General features: G+C 40.6%; 3 protein-coding genes across 3 annotated transcripts in view; 1 reads left to right on the top strand and 2 right to left on the bottom strand.

The window, feature by feature from the left end:
• Nucleotides 1–21720, top strand: part of LOC103204632 — a 190677-nt gene that overhangs the window by 39567 nt on the left and 129390 nt on the right. The window lies entirely within an intron of this gene.
• LOC103204622 (histone H2B type 1-M) lies at nt 4757–5152 on the bottom strand. Its single transcript, XM_007949834.2, has one exon. It carries the CDS (start codon nt 5135–5137, stop codon nt 4757–4759), a length of 381 nt encoding a protein of 126 aa, XP_007948025.1. The 5' UTR covers nt 5138–5152.
• On the bottom strand, nt 6075–6734 carry H1-4 (H1.4 linker histone, cluster member). The gene has a single exon (XM_007949835.2). It carries the CDS (start codon nt 6732–6734, stop codon nt 6075–6077), a length of 660 nt encoding a protein of 219 aa, XP_007948026.1.

Raw genomic sequence — 21720 nt, 5'->3', positions numbered from 1 at the left:
TAACTTGCTAACCAGAAGGCTGGAAGTTCAAACTCACCAGTCACTCTCGGAAGGAAGACTGGGCAACCTACTTCCTTAGAGATACTGCCTCAGAAACCCAAGGTGGGATCGCTATGAGTCAGGACAGACTCGATGACAGTGAGTTTGGTTTTGGTTTTATTTGTGCACTTAAAAAGTTGTACATAAAAATTTTATTACAATTGTGTGAAACTGAAAGAATGTTAGGGAAAAGGTAGGTATTATATTTTTAAAATTGATCATCATGTAAATTAGGGAAATAAAACAAAACACTGTACATTGTTTTTAAAAAAGAATATTTAGATAATATTTAACATGGCCAAATAAGATATAGTATCTAAGGCACTTAACTGCTAACCAGAAGGCTGGCGGTTCAAACCCACTAGCCACTCCTCCGAAGGAAGGTTGGGCAATCTACTTAGGTAGTGATACTGCTTCAGAAACCCAAGGAGGGGATGCTATGTATGAGTCAGGTCCCACTGACTCGACTGGCACATAACAACAACCACACCAGAAATGCAAACGTGGACAAACATTCAGAAATTTATCTATATTTCTTTGCAAGAGGTTATAGGAGAAAAACATGATTTTAGCAGATGCCAAAATAAAAAGAAGACTGGATAAAATTCCCAAATCATTCCTAAGAAAAACTCTTAAAACAGGATTAGAAGGAAACTCCATCAACACAATAATGACTATTCATCCCCCACAAAGCAAACATTATTATAAATCCTGAATTACCAAACCTATTTTCTTGAAATGAAGGAAGAAGAGAGAGATGTCTGCTAGTATGTCTAATGTGGAATATTGTTTTTTATTTTAGCTACTCCAATAAAACAGTAAAAGCAAGTAACAGAAATAGTTATTGGGAAGATTAAACATTTTTATTTGCTAATGATAGTATTTGGGAGCTCTGGTGGCATAGCGCCTAAGGCATTTGACTGCTAACCACAAGGCTGGCCGTTCAAACCCACCAGCCACTGCTTGAAAGGAAGACTGGGCAATCTACTTCCATAGAGATAATGCCTTGGAAACCCAAGGAGGGGTCAGTATGAGTTGGAACTGACTCCATGGTAGTGAGTTTGGTTTTTTTTGGTTGGTGGTATAGTGGGTAAGACATTTAGCTGCTAACCAGAAGGTCAGTGGTTCAAACTCATCAGCTGCTCTGCAGGAGGAAGATGAGACAATCTACTTCTGTTAAGATTTACAGCCCTGGAAACCCAATGAGAGGTGACTATGAGTCCAAATCTACTCAATGGCAGTGGGTTTGGTTTAGTTTATATGCAAAGTATTATATGCAAAGAATCTTAAGACAGTCCACTAAATATTGATTAGAATTAAGAAAATTTGGTTAAGTTAGCTGGATGTGAAATACACGTAAATAATCAATTACCCAATTATTATTCCCCACACAAAATTTCAGCGGTATTTCAGTCTCATGACATCTGTCAATATGAAATATAAGGTTTAACCTATGAAAATCAGCATTATATTTGTTGTAATTACTTATACAATGTCACATAGTAACTCCTTTTTCTCGTATCATTTTTAACTCTACTTATTTTTAATTACATGAATAACCCATCAATTCTAAAAAATTCTCAACCATGATCTTTTCAATCTCACATATGCATCATTCTCTCTGGTTTTATGATTAAATACACATCAGATCTTTTCATTAAAATCCCAGGTCTCTTAAACTCACTCTTACAATTTTCTCTCTGTACTGGATTTTGGATAATTCCTTAAGTCTGGTTATCTACTTCAGCTAGGTCCAACTGGCTGTTGAACTCATCCAATAAGCTTTTGTGTTATAAATAATATACATATGTGACACAAAAATATGTGTTTGAGTTTATGTATGTGTGTGTGTGTGCATGTATTCTACAATTTTTGTTTAAATCTATTTCCAAATGTTCTTGTTATTCTTTGTTTTCTTAGTTCCTGAACATATTTTGAAGTTTCTTTCTTTTTTTTTTTTTTTAAATAATTATATTAAGTTTAATCATTTGAAATCTGTTATTTGGTAATTTCCTTTTTTCACTCTTTTCATTCTCATTATCTGTTGCTCTTGTTCTGGGTCATGGTATCTTGCTTCATAGTGTGTGGCTAATTTTGATTGTGATACTGCTAACTCATTGTCTTTGATATTTTATCTGTGTAGATCTCTTGAGGCCTAAAACTTCCCCCGGTGATTGTATTTGCTTCTACCACATGCACAGGGGCACAAAACCAACCTGAGTTAGCTCTAAATTATATTCTCAGCTTGGGTTTTTTGAATCCCTGTGGTATGAAAACATGCAACAAGTGTGAATGCTGACTTGTCCAAATTCTCAGCGGTGGAATCTACCCCTGTTGAGCACAAAGGTTCTGGACAGACTTTTCTTTGCAATCACCTCTAATTAAGTGTGTTTGAATGTGCCTGGATAGATGGTTATTTCTAGTACATCCTCTACTCTGAGAATGTAGCTTTTGGTCTGGTGTCTGAGCTTCACAAAGATTTATCAGAGTCTCCACCATGGACAGTCTCCTTGTAACACCCTAAAAGCAGGAGCACAGGTTTAGGTGAAAGCCAGATGTGGTGCTGCATGCTTCATGTGGGTCAAGGCCCTGGACCTAAGTGCCTTACTTTCTTAGCAGCTGTTTGGTGTTTTCAAAATTAAGAAAAGAACTACCCAGGATTTTAGTTGTACATCCAGGTATCAAGCTTGCCATATTATGAAAAATCTATCTCCATAGTAGGACATAAACCCATTGCTGTCAACATCAAGTCAGTTCTGTCTCACAGTGACCTTATAGGACAGAGTAGAACTGCCTTCTCTTTGTCCCAGGAGCAGCTGAGTTTGAACCACTGACCTTTTGGTTAGCAGCAGAGTGCTTAACCACTGCACCACAAGGGCTCCTTGTGAAGTTACTAGAATTTTAAAATTCATTCCTATTTGTACTAGTATCAACTACAACAAAATTCTCCCTCTGAATAAACACTTCACTCTGCACCCAACCTCATCTACCTCAGTTATCTTGTCAAACTCTGAGCCATTGGTTCCTCTCCTCCTGGTCATCTTTCCCAATTCCTCCAACCTCTTTTTCCAGATTTATTTTTCCCACATAAATTCATGACCTAGAGGCAAAACAAACAAACAAACCCTTAATGCCACCCTACCTTGCATACCAGAAGCTACTTAATGCTAGACCAGGTGAAGAGGTTTCCTTGTCCTTTCTACCTCTTGACTTCCTTGACACTCAGGGGCATCTGGCAAAGGGTGAATGGTACTGAAAAGGAACTCTCAGTCCTGAGCTAACTTTTGCCTGTCTGCACTCAAGAAACTTTAATAACCAACTATGCACCAGAATTCTCTCTTGTTACCTGTAGGGCTTATGAAACTGAAAGCTGTGATTTCAGTTTCTTTTGGAGTCAAAGCAAACTCACTGCCATTCATTTGATTCTTAACTTACAGTGATCCCCATGGGGGGTGGTGGTGGTGGTCAAGGGACTTACGGTGACTGCTATGGGCTGGGGTGGGGGTCAAAGCTGTAACTCTTTACAGAAGCAGACTGCCTCATCTTTATCCTGCAGAGCAGATGGTGGGTTTGAACCACTGACATTTTGGTTTGCCAAATGCCCTAACCATTGCACCACCAGAGTTCCTTTTGGCATCAAAGATTATGAGAGACCTGAGTGCTTCTCCTTCCCCTCCTCTGCTTGTTGACACAGCATTAGGTTCTACCTACTATCCTGCTCAGAGCCACCCCAGAAATTGGCCAAATTGCAAAGCAAGCAAACTCAGAAACTGTTTTTAATAATTCTGTGAAAATTCACTGTCTTCAGCCATTTGCATCGAGATATTTAGATTATAAAAGAAGAAATTGAAAGGGCTCTGAGACAAAGTTGTCACAGCATATCCCTTCATGCTCATTGTGAGCACTAATCCCCAGAATCCAACCAATTGTTACAGGATCACATTATGATCAACATGGAGACCTACACAGGGGAAGGAAAGTGGAACCCTTGGAATAATGTTAAGTTCTTATTAGTTTCTAGACAAATATGAAATAAGCTAATGATTCTTTACAACTGTAAGTGAGCTCAGTGAGAGCTCAATTTATGATAACTAGCGTTATCACTCGGGAGGCTTGGTTGCGCAGTGGTTAAAGCGCTCGGCTGTTAACCGAAAGGTCTGGTAGTGGAACCACCAGCCACTCCATGTGACAAAAATGTGGCATTGCTTCCGAAAAGATTACAGCCTTGGAAACCCTATGGAGCAGTTCTACTGTCCCAAAGGGTCGCTATCGATTCGATAGGAGCTCTGGTAGCATAGTGCCTAAGGCACTTGACTGCTAACCAGAAAGCTGGCGGTTCAAACCCACCAGCCACTCCTCGGAAGGAAAGTTGGACAATCCTACTTCCGTAGTGATACTGCCTCGGAAACCCAAGGAGGGGTCGCTATGAGTCGGGGTCGACTCGACGGCAAATAGCAACAACATCGATTCGATGACAAAGGGTATTGCTATCATTGATCTTACCTCACATTTTTTTCCACAATTCTGATAGAACACCAAAGAATGGTAGTGTAGCTTCAAATTTGCTAAGAGAAATCCAAGAACAACACTTGGAATTTGCTAAGAGAAATCCAAGAACAACACTTCGAATGTAAGAATTACAACTCATCTGTTGAAAGCATGCGTGGCTCTTAAAAGAGCCTTTGGGGTTAGCTGTAAAGACGCTTACTTGGAAGGTTTACTTGGAGCTCGTGTACTTGGTGACAGCCTTGGTGCCTTCGGACACGGCGTGCTTGGCTAGCTCCCCAGGCAGCAGCAGGCGCACGGCCGTCTGGATCTCCCTGGAGGTGATTGTCGAGCGTTTGTTGTAATGAGCCAGGCGAGACGCCTCACCTGCGATGCGCTCAAATATGTCGTTGACAAACGAGTTCATGATGCCCATGGCCTTGGACGAGATGCCGGTGTCGGGATGGACCTGCTTTAGCACCTTGTACACGTAAACCGAGTAGCTCTCCTTGCGGCTGCGCTTGCGCTTCTTGCCATCTTTCTTCTGGGCTTTAGTCACCGCCTTCTTGGAACCCTTCTTCGGGGCAGGAGCTGATTTGGTGGGTTCAGGCATTCGAACGTTTAATGTAACAACAATACCACAAACACTTGAAAAAAATAATCGACCCGGGCCAGGTCACATTTATTTATAGATGCGGTATTCAAATGATGTTAATAAGATTCCGCTTACGATTGGATTAGCTTACTATGTCGTCACAAATGCGATTGTAAATGACACTTTCTGGTCTAAAATCTCATTGGCTATTTCATTATTTTGCTTTGACCCAATCAAAGAACCTAACCTAGACTACTCTAAGCTACTTACTTATAAAAAGATCTCTCCAAGCAAGTGTACAGCATAGTCGCAGAAAACTGACAGTTAAAGTCTACGAGCTTAAGGCTCGTGGGCGGAGTCAATTGCCTGCTTGCAAGAACAACTTCGCGGATTGGGCCGGCCTTTGAGCACCTGGTGGCGACACTGACCGCTTAGATGCTGGAGCCGCTGTCAACACGCCCGGTGTTGGAGCGCGTTTCTCCGCACACACTGCACCTCACGCTACGCAAGGCTGGGCGGTTTAATGCTGCGAAATCATATGAAACTCCCTCTTCTTTCCACTCTTCGCTGCCTACACTAAGTTTTGTCAGTTTCTATTGCTTACGGTTAAACTTCAGTCTCCTACTGAGTACGGAGAACAAATCCTTATTTCTTGGAAACCCTGGTCTACAAAAATTTGAGCTGCTTAAAACGTAGTATCTGCACCCAGGGAGGCAAGCTAGTAGCGTTCTTACCCGTCACTGGGGGAGCGCAAGGGCAGGAGGAGGGTAACTTATTAGCCGCTATGTCCACCACCACCTTCCCACTACTTGAAAGGGCACCCCCGTCCCCTCGTTTTTCCTTTCAGCCACGCCCCCTTTAATGTGCAACAGCTCTTTTTCTGAGATCTCTGGGGTGGCTCTGAAAAGAGCCTTTGGGTTGTGTTAAGCCTCTAAGCAGCTGGCCAAAGAAGTTCCTATTTCTTTTTGGCTGCCGTCTTCTTTGGCTTAGCTGACTTGGGCTTGGCGGTCTTTGGTTTAGCCGCCTTGGGTTTCACCGTTTTGGCCTTTGCTGGGCTTTTAGGCGCTTTCTTGGGCTTGGCCGCTTTCGCCTTCTTCGGGCTCTTCGCCTTTTTGACACCTGCAGCCGCAGCGGGCTTCTTCGCCTTCTTTGGGGTCTTCTTGGTGCTCTTTTTTGGGGTGGCGGTCCCCGCCGTCTTCTTAGCCTTTTTAGCCGCTCCCGCGGGCTTCTTGGCTTTCGCCGCGCCCGCCTTCTTGGCCTTAGGTTTGGGTTCCCCAGAAGCCGCCTTCTTGTTAAGCTTGAAGGAGCCCGATGCACCGGTGCCCTTGGTTTGCACCAGAGTGCCCTTGCTCACCAAGCTTTTAAGACCCAACTTGATACGGCTGTTGTTCTTCTCCACATCATAGCCAGCAGCAGCCAGCGCCTTCTTGAGCGCGGCAAGGGAAACGCCACTGCGCTCCTTGGAAGCAGCCACCGCCTTGGTGATGAGCTCGGACACTGGGGGCCCAGACGCCTTGCGTTTCGCAGCACCTGCAGACTTGCGGGCCTTCTTTTTTACTGGCGTCTTCTCGGCAGGGGCCGGAGCAGCGGGTGCGGCGGGCGCAGTCTCGGACATGCTAAGGGCGGGCGTGAAGAGCGCAACTCCAGCCGAAAACAGAGGCACTGGCCGGGACTCGGGCCGCGCCGCTGCGCCCGCCGGTTTATATAGGGCGGAGCTGCGCGGTGATTGGTGCACTGCCCAGCCCGCCTCACTGGCAGCCGCAGAGTGTCCTCTCCGATCCCGAGTTGTGTTTGTTACACCTCAAAAAAGCCCCAAAATATCAAAATTCCCTACTCTTAATTGCCCGGTTTTTCTCAGAAAATGATGACCGAAGCCTCAGGCTTCAAGAGAGTGTCAGATTATGAGGAAAGCACAAGACCTTATGCCAAAAAGCAGCAATATTTCCCGCCGTGCTCCACAAATTTCAACTCAGAGGAACAAAACTTTCTATTTTCTTTGTAAATTATAAGCCCATCTTCAACTGTGGAGTTTTCTGACCTCTCATATATTATTCTCCAAGTGGTTAGTTTCTTATATGTCTAAAAAACATGCCACTAGCATTAAGATTTTTATTACAAATCTGCGCTTAAGTGAGGGAAGTAACACAGGCTCCTCGGAGAGTCCTGCCTATTGAGCCGAGGGCATTTGAGTTCATCAAACTGGTTTAGTGTAATCCCAAACAAATTATTGCCCATTTGAGGTTAATTTCTGGATCCCTGAGACATTAATCTATGTAGCTATGGCTTTATTTGTCTGTTGCACCTGGGTTTTTAAACAATTTCTTAAGATAAATCTTTTCCTTACTGCTCCCAAGGGTTGAGGGCGGGGCTGTTGCTTCTCTCTTCCTCTGGACAACTGCTCCATAGGTTGAGATACCTTGAATACAGGATACTTGGGAAAGAAGGTGAGTCCAAAACACAGTCAGGGTAGAGAGATGAAAAATACTTAATTTTCAAGTAAGATACAGATGCTGTCCACAAAGTTACTAGAAATGAGGGTGCACTTTACTTCGAAGGATTTGTCTTTGCCTTGCTGAGTTCTTTGGGCATTTGTTTCAGAATCAAATTGTAATTAATATACAAGTTACAGCTGCAATTCAAGCACTGACCGTAACAGAAAATAAATGACAAGTGTGAATTAAAACATATTCATTCTTTTTATTAGAGAAACCCAGATCCTGTTACTACTGCATAGCAATGAATGATTTGTCAACACATCAAATATGGTTGCTATCCCCCATGGAGATTTTGGTCCCAAACTTTCCAGAGCTCCATAAAGAAGAAAATACTTGACACATAAGGGTTCAATATCAAGTCTAAACTTCCATCTCAGAAACAGAACTTTGGGAAGCTCTCCAAGCCATGTCATTGCCCTCTGAAGACATCCTTTGCAAGGTCTCTGAAAGAGTCAGTTTGTTTAGGGAGTTGCTCAACCAATGAAGAGCATATGCTGGCAATGAAAGCACAACTAAAGGAATTATTCCAGGAAAACAGTATAGAATTGTCTTAAAATCTTCAAGTCCCTACTAGAGGGACAAGATACATTTTGGCACAATGTGATAAATAACATGATGCTGTTCTATGAATGTGACAAGGCATTGTGTGTCACCTTGACTTTTAATTTCATTGTCCCACTATTAAAATAAAGAGTAGCGATCTCTGATACAACTTAAATGAAATGTTTCAAAATAGTCTAGTTTAAATAACTGATGAATATGGTGTAAAAGTGATGTAAATTTTCAATACTTGTTAAGCCTTCCTGTGTAAACATTTACACCTTAATTAGTGCATGGTAGTATAAAATGTGGTATTTACTAGACTGAAATGGGGAAGGGGACAAAGTCTCCAAAACAGACCAATTAATAGTTATTATGGAAACTATAAATATGTATGCATTTGATGTCAGAACAGAGAGATTATTATCATTTTTAATGACAAATGAAATCACTGTCATAAAAGACTAAAATTTGCATAACTCATTGAAATTTATTTTCAAATGAATCACTTTGTCCATCTGTTCCTCATTGTTTCTGACCCAGACAGCCCCAGGTACCTTTGATACCACATGTAAAATATATTTCTTACTGTGCAGGCTTGTATGCCCAGAATGAGAAATGTGTCTTCACTGTGCAATTTCTCGAGCTTTTGTATGAAATGTTCTCAAATATGTTATTCTCTAATAAGCTAAGAAAGTAATTTCTCATGATTAACTTTTCCTTAAACCTTTATGGAAGCCTGCATGATGGAAAATGGGAGGTATTCTGTGACCATTTCCATTTTAGACATGATAGAAACTGTGCTAAGAGGAACAAGGTGATTTGTAGAAAATCTGAAAGGAAGGGGAGGCTTGCACTTGGTTCTTTTTTCCTCCATAATTTTGGCTTCCAAGTGCTTAATTCTGGCCTTTGCCATTTTACTATAATGTTACTATCATTGCTTTATTGAAGACAGGGTTTGGAAAAGAGGTGTTTTGTACTAGACGAATTATCCCTTCTCCACTTTCCTCACAGGAGCTGTGTTATATAAACATGGATATAATGACATTATGCAGACCACCTGCAGCACTCCATCTGTTGGGACAGACTTTCCTTCCCTCCATAGAGTATTTTAACAGGTATTCTAGCTTGGCTTTGAGCATAGAGCATTTCTGGAAATTTTTTCTTAAAAGGAACTATATATTATCTCAGAAATTATTATTTTTACTCAAGTCAGTAATTAAAACTGTATTGCATGCCCAAGTTTATTCACTGCACCATTATTTGGAATTGCAAAATAATGGAAACTACTTAAATGGGCATACATAGTTGAATAAACTATGGAATGAACATCAACACAATGAATTAACAAGTAGCTATAAAAATGAATGAGGAAGATCTCAATGAACTAATAGGGAATGAATTCTAGTGCACACATGTAAGTGAAAAAGCAAAGTGTCAAAGATTTTCTGTAAACAAAAGTTTTTGCTCATTTGTACAAAAGATATACAAGAAGGATACATTAAAAAAAAAAACTAAAAAGCTTTGTTGTCTATGGGGGTGAACAAGAAAGATGGAAGGAAGGGGAAGAGAAACATGGTAACAGGAATGCAGGAGTGACACTTTTCTGAGCATACTTTTTGTATAAGTCTGACTCATAACTATAGTAATGATTTACATATCCTAATAGTGGCTAAGACACTTTGCCTGCTAACCAGACGGCTGGCGGTTCAAACCCACCCGCCACTCCTTGGAAGGAAGGTTGGGCAATCCTACTTCCGTAGTGATACTGCCTCGGAAACCCAAGGAGGGTTCGCTATGAGTCGGGGCCGACTCGACGGCACGTAACAACAACAACAACAACAACAAAATAAATAAGCTATTAAAACCAACAGGAATCAGGGAATCCAAAAGGAAGTACAAGCACTGACAAATGGACTGAACTGTATTAAATTAATAAGCAACACTGTAGGGGGTGAAGAAGGCAAGAATTAACCTAAGTAATTGTGTAAAACAATATCTTGGCTGGATACTATATGGAGTAGCCCTCAAAAAACTGTATGTGAAGGCTGTAATCTAGTAACAATGTTTCTTTCAGGGATATTGTTTACCAATTCTTAAACTGCTTTATATGTTACTAGAATTAAACAAATAAGTAAATATATTATAAATAATGAGATCCAGTTTGCACTGGTGGAAAAAGAAGTTGTAGATAAAGGTAAAATGGACCTTGTGGTCTTGGATAGGAATCAGAGGTATTAATATAAACTCATATTTCTCAATATATATACAATCATATAAGGAGCTCTGTTGGTGCAGTACCTAAGACATTTTACTGCTAACCAGAAGGTTGGTGGTTCAAACCCACTAGCTGCTCTGGGGAAGGAACATGGGGCAATCTACTTCTGTAAAGACTTACTGCCTCAGAAACCCAATGGGGTCACTTTGTCTTGGAATTGACTCAATGGCAGTGAATTTGTTGGTTGGTTGGTTGGTTTCATACAATTATATACATAAAGAAACATAGATCTGAGTGTTTATGTGTGTGGGTTGCTCTATTAGCTGAGAGAGCCCAGAAACATTCATTCCCCAGTAGCAATGAACATGCCTGGCAACCAATCCCTGGGTTCTAAGCACCATTTTCCAAAGAAAGGAACCAGGACTCTTTAAAGTAGTGGTTGATTCTAGGGCTTGTGGAGGGAAAATACAGGATGGACCTGAAACCTCTTGTGATGCTAGACAATTTTTATCAGTTGTCATGTAGTTGATTCTGACTCCTGGCAACCCCATGTGTTTCAGAGTAGAACTATACTCCTTAGAGTTTTCAGAGCTATGGCCTTCTGGAAGCAAATTGCCAGGTCTTTCTTCCAAGGCATCTGTGAGTGGGTTGGGATTGCCAACCTTTTGGTTAGTCGTCAAGTGCTTAACCATTTGCTCCACCCAAGGACGCATCCAGAATGTAGGAGATGCTGAAACAAAACAAAATAAAAGAGATGGGCACTTGTTAAAAAGAAAAACCACATAAGCTAATGTTAAGGTGCTCCTGATAGTCAAAATTGGTACAACCTGAGCACTAAAATAATTTTTAAAATTTGATAGAATTTCATTTTAATTCATTGCAGTGCAGTAAATTGCTCATATGGCCCTTGTAGCCATCGTCCTCCATTTAGTGATATATTGTAAATCCTATTCTCTGTTTAGGGTGGGATGTATCTTGAATCCCATCTTGCTGGAAGGTGTGACTCCAGTCACCACCCTTAGCTTCTGTGAGGGTATATATGGAATGTTCTGGACAAGTTCACTCTCTTGCTCTGGTTCTGCATTTTGTTCGCCATCATCTCACCCCTGGATTTGAAACAGCAGCCATCATCTGACCCACCGATTTGGGTTCACCAACCCCTGCCACCACGTGAGCTGGGAGAATCCTCCAGGCCCACAGACTTGGGACTGGCCAGCCTGCTAGCCTCCCAGTCTCCACCACCACCACATGAACTGTTTCCTTGGGAGTTTTTGAGCTCTGTGAGACATTACAGTGAACTACAGAACCCTAAAACGGGAGGGAGATTATTGAGGGGAGGAGGAGGAGTTGATGTCAGAGATGATGCAATGATATGGCAGTTTAGAAAAGTTGGACATTTGGGACATCTTTGACCTCTGACTCATAGGGACAGGCCTTATGCTGATCTTTCTAAAAGAAATTATGCAAACACACATAGAATAAAATAAATATTCATGAGACATGAATCCATATTGATGTAAATACATATATACATACACACACACACATAAACAAGTATATGAAAAGGGACAACTCTTCCTTACAGTAGAATTTCAATTAATATATGTAGATGGGAAGAGAAAAGTAGGGGATGATGCTTTGCAAACAGTAATTTGGGTGGATTTAGCCAGATATTCCAATAAATGCTAAAATTAGTGGGCCAGAATTTAAGGAGAAGCTGGATTTGCATAATCTGGAAGTATTTCCCTCAAGATACCTATCAACTACAAAGGGTAAAACATAAGTTGACAATGGAGGAACTCTATAGACACCTAAGTGATCAAGGTCAATATCACGAATAACAAGACATATTGACATCATGAATCCTTGCACTGAGAACACATCACTTCTGTGGCGTTTCTTGCTAAAGATACCTAAACTTACCCCAATCATAAGGAAACATCAGACAAACTCAGAGGGCTATTCTTCAAAATAACTGATCAGTATTTTTCTGAAAGAAAAGACATACTGAGGAACTATTACAGACCGGAAGAGACTAAGATAAAATAATAAATTCAATGTGAGGTCCTGAGTAGGACATCAGTGTAAAATTTTATGAAAATTGATGATATTTGAATAAGGTCTGAAGTTCAGTTAATAATATTATACCAATATCCACCTAGATAATTACACTTGTTCTTGATGTTCTTGATAATCATACTATAGTTATATAAGACAGTTACATTAGGGGTGACGGATTAAGGGATATAAGCAAACTTTTTGTATTATTTTTGCAACTTTCCTATAGATGTAAATGTAAAGTTTTCCTTACAAAATGTTCACTTAGGTCTCATCATGTTGAAACACTTTTCACAGAAGGGGGAAATACACCAAAATGTGACATAGTCTTCACAGTGGTAGTATTATACATGATTTTTATTTGTGTATCCACCATAGCATAGATTCTTATCAGCAAGTGTATTTTTTTTCTTGCAAATATGATCATCTTTATTTACAAGTAAGCATGCATTGAACTTTCCAGAGATCCAGATACATCTCTTTGTGCACTCTCCCTGATCACAAACCCTCTTTTATCCCGTGATTTGGGATAATTGAAATTATTTCCTTATTTTTCTCTTTATACATTTTTCACTTATATGCATCCGTGAACAATATGCATTAGTTTTCCCTGTTTTTGAAATTTGTAGAGGTGAAATCATAGTATGTTTATTCTTTTGTGTCTTTCTCTTTCCCCTCAATAAGATCCATCCCTAACATTGATTCATAAAGCTCTAGTGTGTTGATGCATTACGGTGTATATTTCATTTCTAGATGTGGCGCAGTGCATTTATCTAGTCTACTCTTCAGAGATATTGTAGTGTTTATATGATGTGGCAAATTTAGTTTTCCAAAAATGACAACAACCATTTCTATTGACCCACATTCCCTTCTCCATTGAGATTTATTACTCCCCCAAACCAAACCAAACCAAACTCACTGCTATGGAGTCGGATCTGACTCATAGCAACCCCTCCTTGGGTTTCTGAGGCAGTATCACTATGGAAGTAGATTAACCAATCTTCCTTCCCAGGAGTCTAATTCTCCTACTCTTGAATCTGAGTGTGCTTGTGACTGCTTGCTCCCTTGGAATGTAGAGGAAGTGAGGTTGTGTGACTTCCAAGGCCAGATCATGAAAGGTGATGCAGTTTCTGCCTTGTTTACTAGAATCCTCAAGTTCAGCTTCTGGAGCTATCTTCTTAGAATTTCATTGATTGTGAGGCCACATGCAAACACCAAGCTTGGGCACTCTTGTTGACAGTTCTAGTTTTTGAGTCATCCTAAACCCAAGGAGAGGTCGCTATGAGTTGGGTCCAACTTGACGGCACATAACAACAACAGCAACAACAGTTCAGAGACCAAAGAAGAGTTAATGCCTTTGAATTATAGTGTTGGTGAAGAATACTGCCAGAAGAATGAGTTCTGGTTGCATAGTGCCTAAAGCACTTGACTGCTAACCAGAAGGCTGGCAGTTCAAACCCACCAGCCACTCCTTGGAAGGAAGATGGGGCAATCTACTTCCGCAGTGATACTGCCTCGGAAACCCAAGGAGGGTCACTATGAGTCAGGTCTGACTCAACAGCACATAACAACAACAACAACAGCCAGAAGAACAAATAAATCTATCCTAGGAGAAGTGCAGCCAGAATGCTCCTTGGAATGGTCAGACTTTGCCTCACCTACTTTGGTCATGTTGTCAGAAGGGAGCATTCCCTGGAGAATGACATTATGCTAGGTAAAGTAGAGGATTAGCAAAAAGGGGGAAGGCCCTAAATGGGATGGATTGACACAGTGGCTGCAATAATGGGCTTAAGTATGGCAAGGATTGTGAGGATGATGCATGAGTAGGCAGTGTTTTGTTCTGTTGTACATAGGGTCCCTATGAGTCAGAATCGACTTGATGGCACCCAGCAACAACAACAACAGTTCAGGGATCAGAAATGTGAGAGAAGGGGTCTCCACATGATTCCCACACCCAGTGGTCAAGTTTCCCAGCCTTTGAATCTTCTCAGCTGAGGTCCCAACCATCATGGCACAGAAGCAAGCCATCCTCACTCTGCCCTGTCTAAATTCCTGACCCACAGAATCTGCACATATAATAATATGATCATCATTTCAAGCCACTAAGTTTTGGGGTACTCTGTTATACAAAATTAGTGACTTAACACAATGATATTATTTTATTTTCAAATGTTTATTAGCTGAACATTTTTTTTTCTTAGAATCTTTTTGACCCAAATCTGCAGCTATGAAATACATTTTAAGTTTTAAGAAACTTACTTTGGGAACATATTTTACATCATACTTTAACACTCATAATCATTCAAGCATGAAATAAAGTTTCAGGAAACTGCAAGTATCCTTATGACATAGAATTTGCTCTGCCATTTTCTCTTGTTCATTTAATTCAGAAAGGCTAATCACAATGCATTAAATTGATTTTGTGTCTCATTAATGATCTCAAAAAAATTGTAAGAAAACAGTCATAGGTTGCAATTTAAGAGATGATATCTCTATAATTTAAAAATTTTTAAAGACGTTTAAAGGTTAAGACCTCAGAGTTAAGATGTTTGACACAATACCACATTGACCTAAGGCTAAATACATAAAATAAAATTAAAAAATATACAAAGGTTAAATCTAATAAATGATTCTAAATTTCATTTGAATGTTGAAGAATATGGTAACTCTAAGAATCTATTACCATTTCAAGACAAACAGGGCAATAAAAGCGGTCACTGACTTGGTCTCTGGGCTAATGGAAAGAGAATCCTATGGGATCTAGAGGCATGAAGGATCCTTGCAAAAGATGCAGGTGGAAAGTAATTTAGATCTTGGGATGGGTTGGAGGGTAGGGATGTGTTTAATTAAGAAAGCTCAATAATATAAAACATGGAGTGTCTATGTATATAATGTTAAGACTCAAAATGCTGATCTTTCATCCTGGCAAGAGTCCAGGGAATAATCTCTGAGATAGTGGCTTCAGAGATATTAACTCCTCTTCCTTATACTTAACCTATAATATCGAACCCTTTAGTCATTTCCCTAATCAACCTCTTCAGCATTTATGCTGGTGTCTTTAGAAGAGATGGTTCAATGAACAAGAACCATCTTGGCCTTCTTGTTGATCTTTTCTTTACACTCCATGTTCTGTCTACCATAATTCTCATTATTATTTCTTCAACATCCTTTACTTTTCTCTCTCCTCTCCTTCTACATTATATGGATACGCTGGTTTCTAAATGTAAGGATTATCTATTTACACAAGTGCTGTAGCGCCTAAGGCATTTGACTGCTAACCAGAAGGCTGGCGGTTCAAATCCACCAGCCACTTCTTGGAAGGCCCATTGAGCAATCTACTTCAGTAGTGATACTGCCTCAGAAACCCAAGGAGAGGTCACTATAAGTCGGATCTGACTCGACAGCAGTAGTTTGGTTTTTTGGTTGGTTAATTCAGCAGTGGCAGTTTGGCATAATGGTTAATCAGATAGACTAATTACCTATTGCTGTATAACAAATTACCCAAAATTTAGTGACTTAAAATTATAATAATAAATATTTATTATCTCAGACAGTTTCCATGGGTCAGGAGTCTCTGGGTGACTTAATTGGATGATTCTAACTTGGGATCTCTAAGAAGACTGGAGTCAAAATGTTAGCTGCGGCTTCAGTCTTCTGAAGATGACTCAGGGTGGAGAATTCAATCCCAAAATGCCTTACTCACATGGCTGGCAAGCACTGCTGTGTCATGGCAGATGGCTCAGTATTTAACACAGTGCCTGGCATATAATATATACTTTATGGTGAACCTTATAAATATGTTGCAATGTGAAGTTTATAAATTGCTTAAGGCATTTGACTGCTAAGCAGAAGTCTGGTGCTTCAAACCCATCAGCCACTCCTTGGAAGGAAGATTGGGCAATCTACTTTTGTAGTGATACCACCTTGGAAGGAGGGGTTGCTATGAGTCAGATCCCACTTGTCAGCAGTGATTTTGGTTTTGGTTTTTTGGATTCAGAATTTATATTGTAAGTGATACAATTATACTACAGTAATTATGGTCACTAAGGAGTTCTAGTGCCATAGTACTGAAAGCATTTGACTGCTAGCCCAAAGGTTGGCAGTTCAAATACGCCAGCTGCTCTACAGAAGCAAATGGGACAATATACTTCTGTAAAGATTTACCACCTTGGAAACACAGTGGGGGTCACTATGAGTCGGAATCTACTCAACGACAGTGAGTTTAGTTTTAGTTTGGTTTTAATTATGGTCACTACAAGCCTGGAGAAATCATGTAAGAGCAACTGCAAGATAAAAGAACAGTTCATAGAATGGTGATCTTTTCAGAACACAAGACACAAGTGTCTCCAGATTGCAGAAGCTGATGGATCAAGAGCTCAATGCTTGATAAAAATATCTCCTTTTGTGACTCTATGCTCAAAAAATGTATTCTAAGCTTTACCTTTATCTCCTGACCAGAAAATAATACAATAAGCACACCCCTGATTCTTATTTTTAATAGCAAGTATCACTCTCATTATAAATTATAAATTAAGACTAACTAAAAAAAAACTAAACTCATTGCCATCAAGTCGGATCTGACTCATAGCGACCCCTCCTTGGGTTTCTGAGGTGGTATCACTACAGAAGTAGATTGCCCAACCTTCCTTCCAAGGAGTGGCTGGTGGGTTTGAACCGCCAGCCTTCTGGTTAACAATCAAATGCCTTAGGCACTATGCCACCAGAGCAGCTTACAAATCCATCTCATATGAATTTAGATTTGTATAAACATAGTAATAGGTAACATGTACAGTAATTTACTGTAATCGTCTGATACTGTTATTTTTTGTTGTTGTGTTGTTATGTGCCATCGAGTTGGACCCAACTCATAGCGACCCCTCCTTGGGTTTCTGAGGCAATATCACTGCGGAGGAGGTAGATGCCCAACCTTCCTTCCAAGGAGTGGCTGGTGGGTTTGAACTGCCAACCCTCTGGTTAGCAGTCAAATGCCTTAGACACTACGCTACCAGAACTCCTTATACTGTTATAAGCACTTCTAAAAAAGTATCTCATTTAATTATCTTAATAACCCTATATATTATTATTATCACCATATTCCAGAGGACAAAACTGAGCTACAGAGATGCTAAGTAATTTGTCCTGGGTCTCACCTATGCTGTCTCTACTCCTGGGAAGATCCCCCCAGTGACCATTTCCTGTCATCTTTTGTAATTTATTTTTATCCTAAATGCAGAGATATATTATTTCAAAAGTTGTTAACTTTATTCCTAAGCCGTTCCTTGATATGGGGATGGGGTAAAATACAGAGGATGGGGTAGGAACAGGAAGCAAATTTGTAGGACAATAAATATACTTATTTTATGAAGACATAGCATGATCCATGTTAGGTTCCCCTATAGTCTCCAACATTGATAATCCCTTGTATAATGTCAGCTCAGGATTTTTTTTCCCCCTTATATAAAGTGCTTTCCAGCTTCAATATAAGCTCTCTTTTATTCATCTCCTAAGTAGAATGCAGTTCCTAAACTTTTGCTAGAAAGATTTTGGAGCACGCAATGTCAGGGACTTAAGGCACTACAAGTGTCATGAAGGCCCCACAACTTTACAAAAATGGTTGCTTAAGCCCCAAATGGTAAAGGTACTTCCTGAGGAAGCAACCCCCCTGTTGTTTTCTAGCACCATGAGGGCCAGGGCATGAGTTTAGGACATGAAAATGTTGCTAACTCTGCTGTGCTTGACTCAGCAAAGATCCATGTTCATCAATTGTATTCAGTCCCACTGAGGTTTTGCCTATAAAGTTCAGTTAGAAAAGAGAAAACACTCCAGGGATTTTATACAGAAAGATTCAGTAGAGGGGTTAAAGTGAAGGAAGTGTTGAGACAACAAAAGAGAGAGAGCAACCCTAAGATAATATCAGGAGGATGATGCCATCTCTCCTAGGACTAGAGATCAAAGGGAAGAGATGATTCTGGAATCAAGGTGGTGGAGTTAACTCTCAGGGAAGCTGTAACAGGAAAGGCTGGTAAAGCAGGAGCTGCTTCCACTAGGATAAGGGCTATGTGGTGGGACCTGGGGCCAGAGGATCAGAGAACATGGAGAAGCCTGGGAATGCAAACAAGGAAGGGGAAAAACTTTTTGGTTCCACCTTTATCTTCCACAGTGTCTCTCATTGGTCAAACCTACTGCCATTGGCCAAATCTCCTGGGAACCGGAGAGCGAGGGAGCCTGGGAAATGTAGTTTCACATGTATACAGCAGAGTTGAGAAAGGCCCTGCTGAATCTGCTACCAAATGGGCAAACAACAGGCATAGTCATAACTGAAACAACACAAATGTTTCTGCAATTTCAAATGGTTGAATATATGACTGTGTACCTGGACAATGAATAAAAGCAAGACTGCAGAAGAATCGATGCATTTGAATTGTGGTGTTGCTGAAGAATATTGAATCTACCATGGACTGCTATAGGAACAAACAAACCTGTCCTGGAGGAAGTAGAGTTGGAATGCTTCTTAGAAGTGAGAACACCCTGACTTCATCTCCTGTGCTTTGGTCATGTTGTCAAAAGGGACAAGTACCTGGAGAATGATACCATACTAAATAATGTGGGGGGTCAGTGGAAAAGGGGAAGACCCTCAATGAGGTGGATTGACACAATGGCTCAAACTTGATGGGCTCAAACATGGCAACGATTGTGAGGATGATGCAGGACCAGGCAATGCTTTGTTCTGTTGAACATAAGGTCACTATGAGTTGGAACTGACTCAATAGCACCAAACAACAACCTGCATGCTGCAAAGCCCTCTAAAAAAAAAAAGGGATGCATTTCCATTTTTAAAGATGCTGAATTAAGAAAACAGTTTCACTATGTTGTAAGCAGTTTATGATTTACTCAGTATGGTAGGCAGCTTCTAAAATGACCCACAATGGAATTATTCCTGCCTTCTACAGTTCTTGTTCTTGACTTACCACTTTTTTTTTTTTTTAAATTGTGAGTTGGGTGAAAGTTTACAGAGCAAATTCACTCTCCATTCAGCAGCTCACATATGCTTTGTCTCATGACATTGACCACAATTTACCACAATGCAATACTTCCCCTCTCACTTCCTCTCCATAATTACCTCTTCCCTGTGCCCTTCCCTCCATGCACTCCTGCCCCCTGAGCTGTCTTCCTTTGTGTACACTGCCCTACTATTCCCCCATGATTGTTCTCTTAAAGGAGTGTATCTACCTAATGTAAATGTTCACCACATATGCTTGTCTTTTGTTTGGCTGGAAGCCACAGGAGTGGGTTCAATTCCAGACTTGAAGGGCAGCTAGGGCCATAGCCTCAGTGATTCCATTGGACTCTATCAGACCAGCAAAACAGGTCCCTTTTGTTTTTTTCCAATGACTTTCAGTTTTGTTCCACATTGTACTCCCACTCTATCCAGGTTCTCCTACATAGATCGCCCTCTGAGTGGTTGACAGTTGTAGCCAGGCACCATGTAGTTCTTCTGGTCAATAGTCAAATAAGCTGAGGATTTCACGGTGTACCAGTCGCTCGGACTGAATCTTTGGTTTTCTTTATTCTTCTTTGCTCTGGACTAGGAAAGACCCATAATTGCACCTAGACGGCCGCTTGCAAGCTTTTAAGATTCCAGTCACTACTCGCCAAAGTAGGATGTGGAAGAATGTTTTTGTGTAGTATGTTATGCCAGTTGAGCTTGATGTCCCCTGTGACTATGGTCCTGAGCCCACATGTCCAACAGTTCACTCCCTCTGGGTAGCTAGCTGGCTGTGGCCGAGAAGTGACTACAATCTTCTTCCTTGTCAGCTCTTCTATATACCTGGGAATTCTTACAGAACATACCAATACACTTGTAGAAACAGTGCCTGCCAACTCTATATGTGGTCCTGGGGACACTCCCCCCTGCATAGACTTACCTAATAGTTCAGCTTGTCCATCCATCTATCCACCCATATATCCATGTTTGTGTTCACTGACAACGCAGTACTGTATGTGCAAAAGGGTTCATCTCTGCATCTTTGATGTCTGTATCTCCCATGTACCTCTCTATGTCTTCCTCAATATGTTAATCCCTCATATTCAGTACATTGCCCCTCCCTTCACCCAAATCAATACTTGTCTCTACCTATCGAGCAATGTTCCCTCCCTTCCCTTCCCACCCCTGGTAACCAACAAAGAAAATTTCCCTCTATATAGAAACGTTTCCTTGACTTTTTATGATAGCAGACTAATGCAATATTTGTGCTTCTGTGATTGACTTATTTCGCTCAGCATAATGTCCTCCAAGTTCATCCATGTTATGCTGTCTTGCAGATTCTACGTTATTCTTTAGAGTTGCATGGTATTCCATTGTGTGTATGTACCACAGTTTGGTTTTCCATTCTTCAGTTGATGGACACCTAGGTTGTTTCTGTCTTTTGGCTATTGTAAATAGAGCTGTGATGAACATGGGTGTGAATATATCTATTCTTACCATGTCTCTCACTTTTTTAGGATATATACCTAGTAATGGAATGGCTGGGTCAAATGGGATTTCTAATTACAACTTTTTAAGGAATTGCCAGGCTGCATAACACAGTGGTTGTATCATTTGACAGCCCCACCACCAGTATGAATGTCCCAACCTCTCTGCACCCTTGCCAGCATTTGTTATTTTCTCTCTTGTTGAACTTTCTTACTAGTGCTGGGGCAAGATGGTATCTCGTTATTTTGATTTGCATCTCTCCCATGGTGGCATACTGCCTAAAGCATTTGACTGCTAACCACAAGGCTGGCAATTCAAACCCACCAGCCACTCATCAGAAGGAAGTTTGGGCAATCTACTTCCATTGTGATACTGTCTCGCAAACCCAAGGAGGGGTTGCTTTGAGTCGGATCCGAATCAATGGCAGTGAGTTTGGTTTTGGAATGGCTAATGCTTGTGAGCATTTCTTCATATGTTTGTTGGCCGCCTGAATATCCTCCTTGGTGAAGTGTCTATTCATGTCTTCTGCCCATTTTTGAATTGGATTATTTGTTTTTTTTGTTGTTGAGGTGTTAGAGTTTCCTATAAAGTCTAGAGATAAGTCCCTTGTCAGATATGTCATTGCTGAATATTTTTTCCCAGTCTGTAGATTCTCTTTTGACTCTTTTGAAGAAGTCTTTTGAAGCACATAAAAATTTAATTTTTAGACAATCCCATTCATCTAGTTTCTCTTCTGCTGTTTATACATTTTGGGTGGTGCTTGATAGTCTATTTATGCCATATTTTTTTGTTGTTGTTGTTATGTGCCGTCGAGTCA

This window comes from Orycteropus afer, unplaced genomic scaffold (assembly GCF_000298275.1).
Source record: "Orycteropus afer afer isolate SDZICR_OR568_19922 unplaced genomic scaffold, OryAfe1.0 scaffold00255, whole genome shotgun sequence".
Lineage (NCBI taxonomy): Eukaryota > Metazoa > Chordata > Mammalia > Tubulidentata > Orycteropodidae > Orycteropus > Orycteropus afer.
This window is presented reverse-complemented; position numbering and strand designations above follow the sequence as displayed.

Bases quoted from the DNA above. Each gene is read 5' to 3' on its own strand.
- LOC103204622 (XM_007949834.2), bottom strand. From the start codon at position 5,137: ATGCCTGAACCCACCAAATCAGCTCCTGCCCCGAAGAAGGGTTCCAAG.
- H1-4 (XM_007949835.2), bottom strand. From the start codon at position 6,734: ATGTCCGAGACTGCGCCCGCCGCACCCGCTGCTCCGGCCCCTGCCGAG.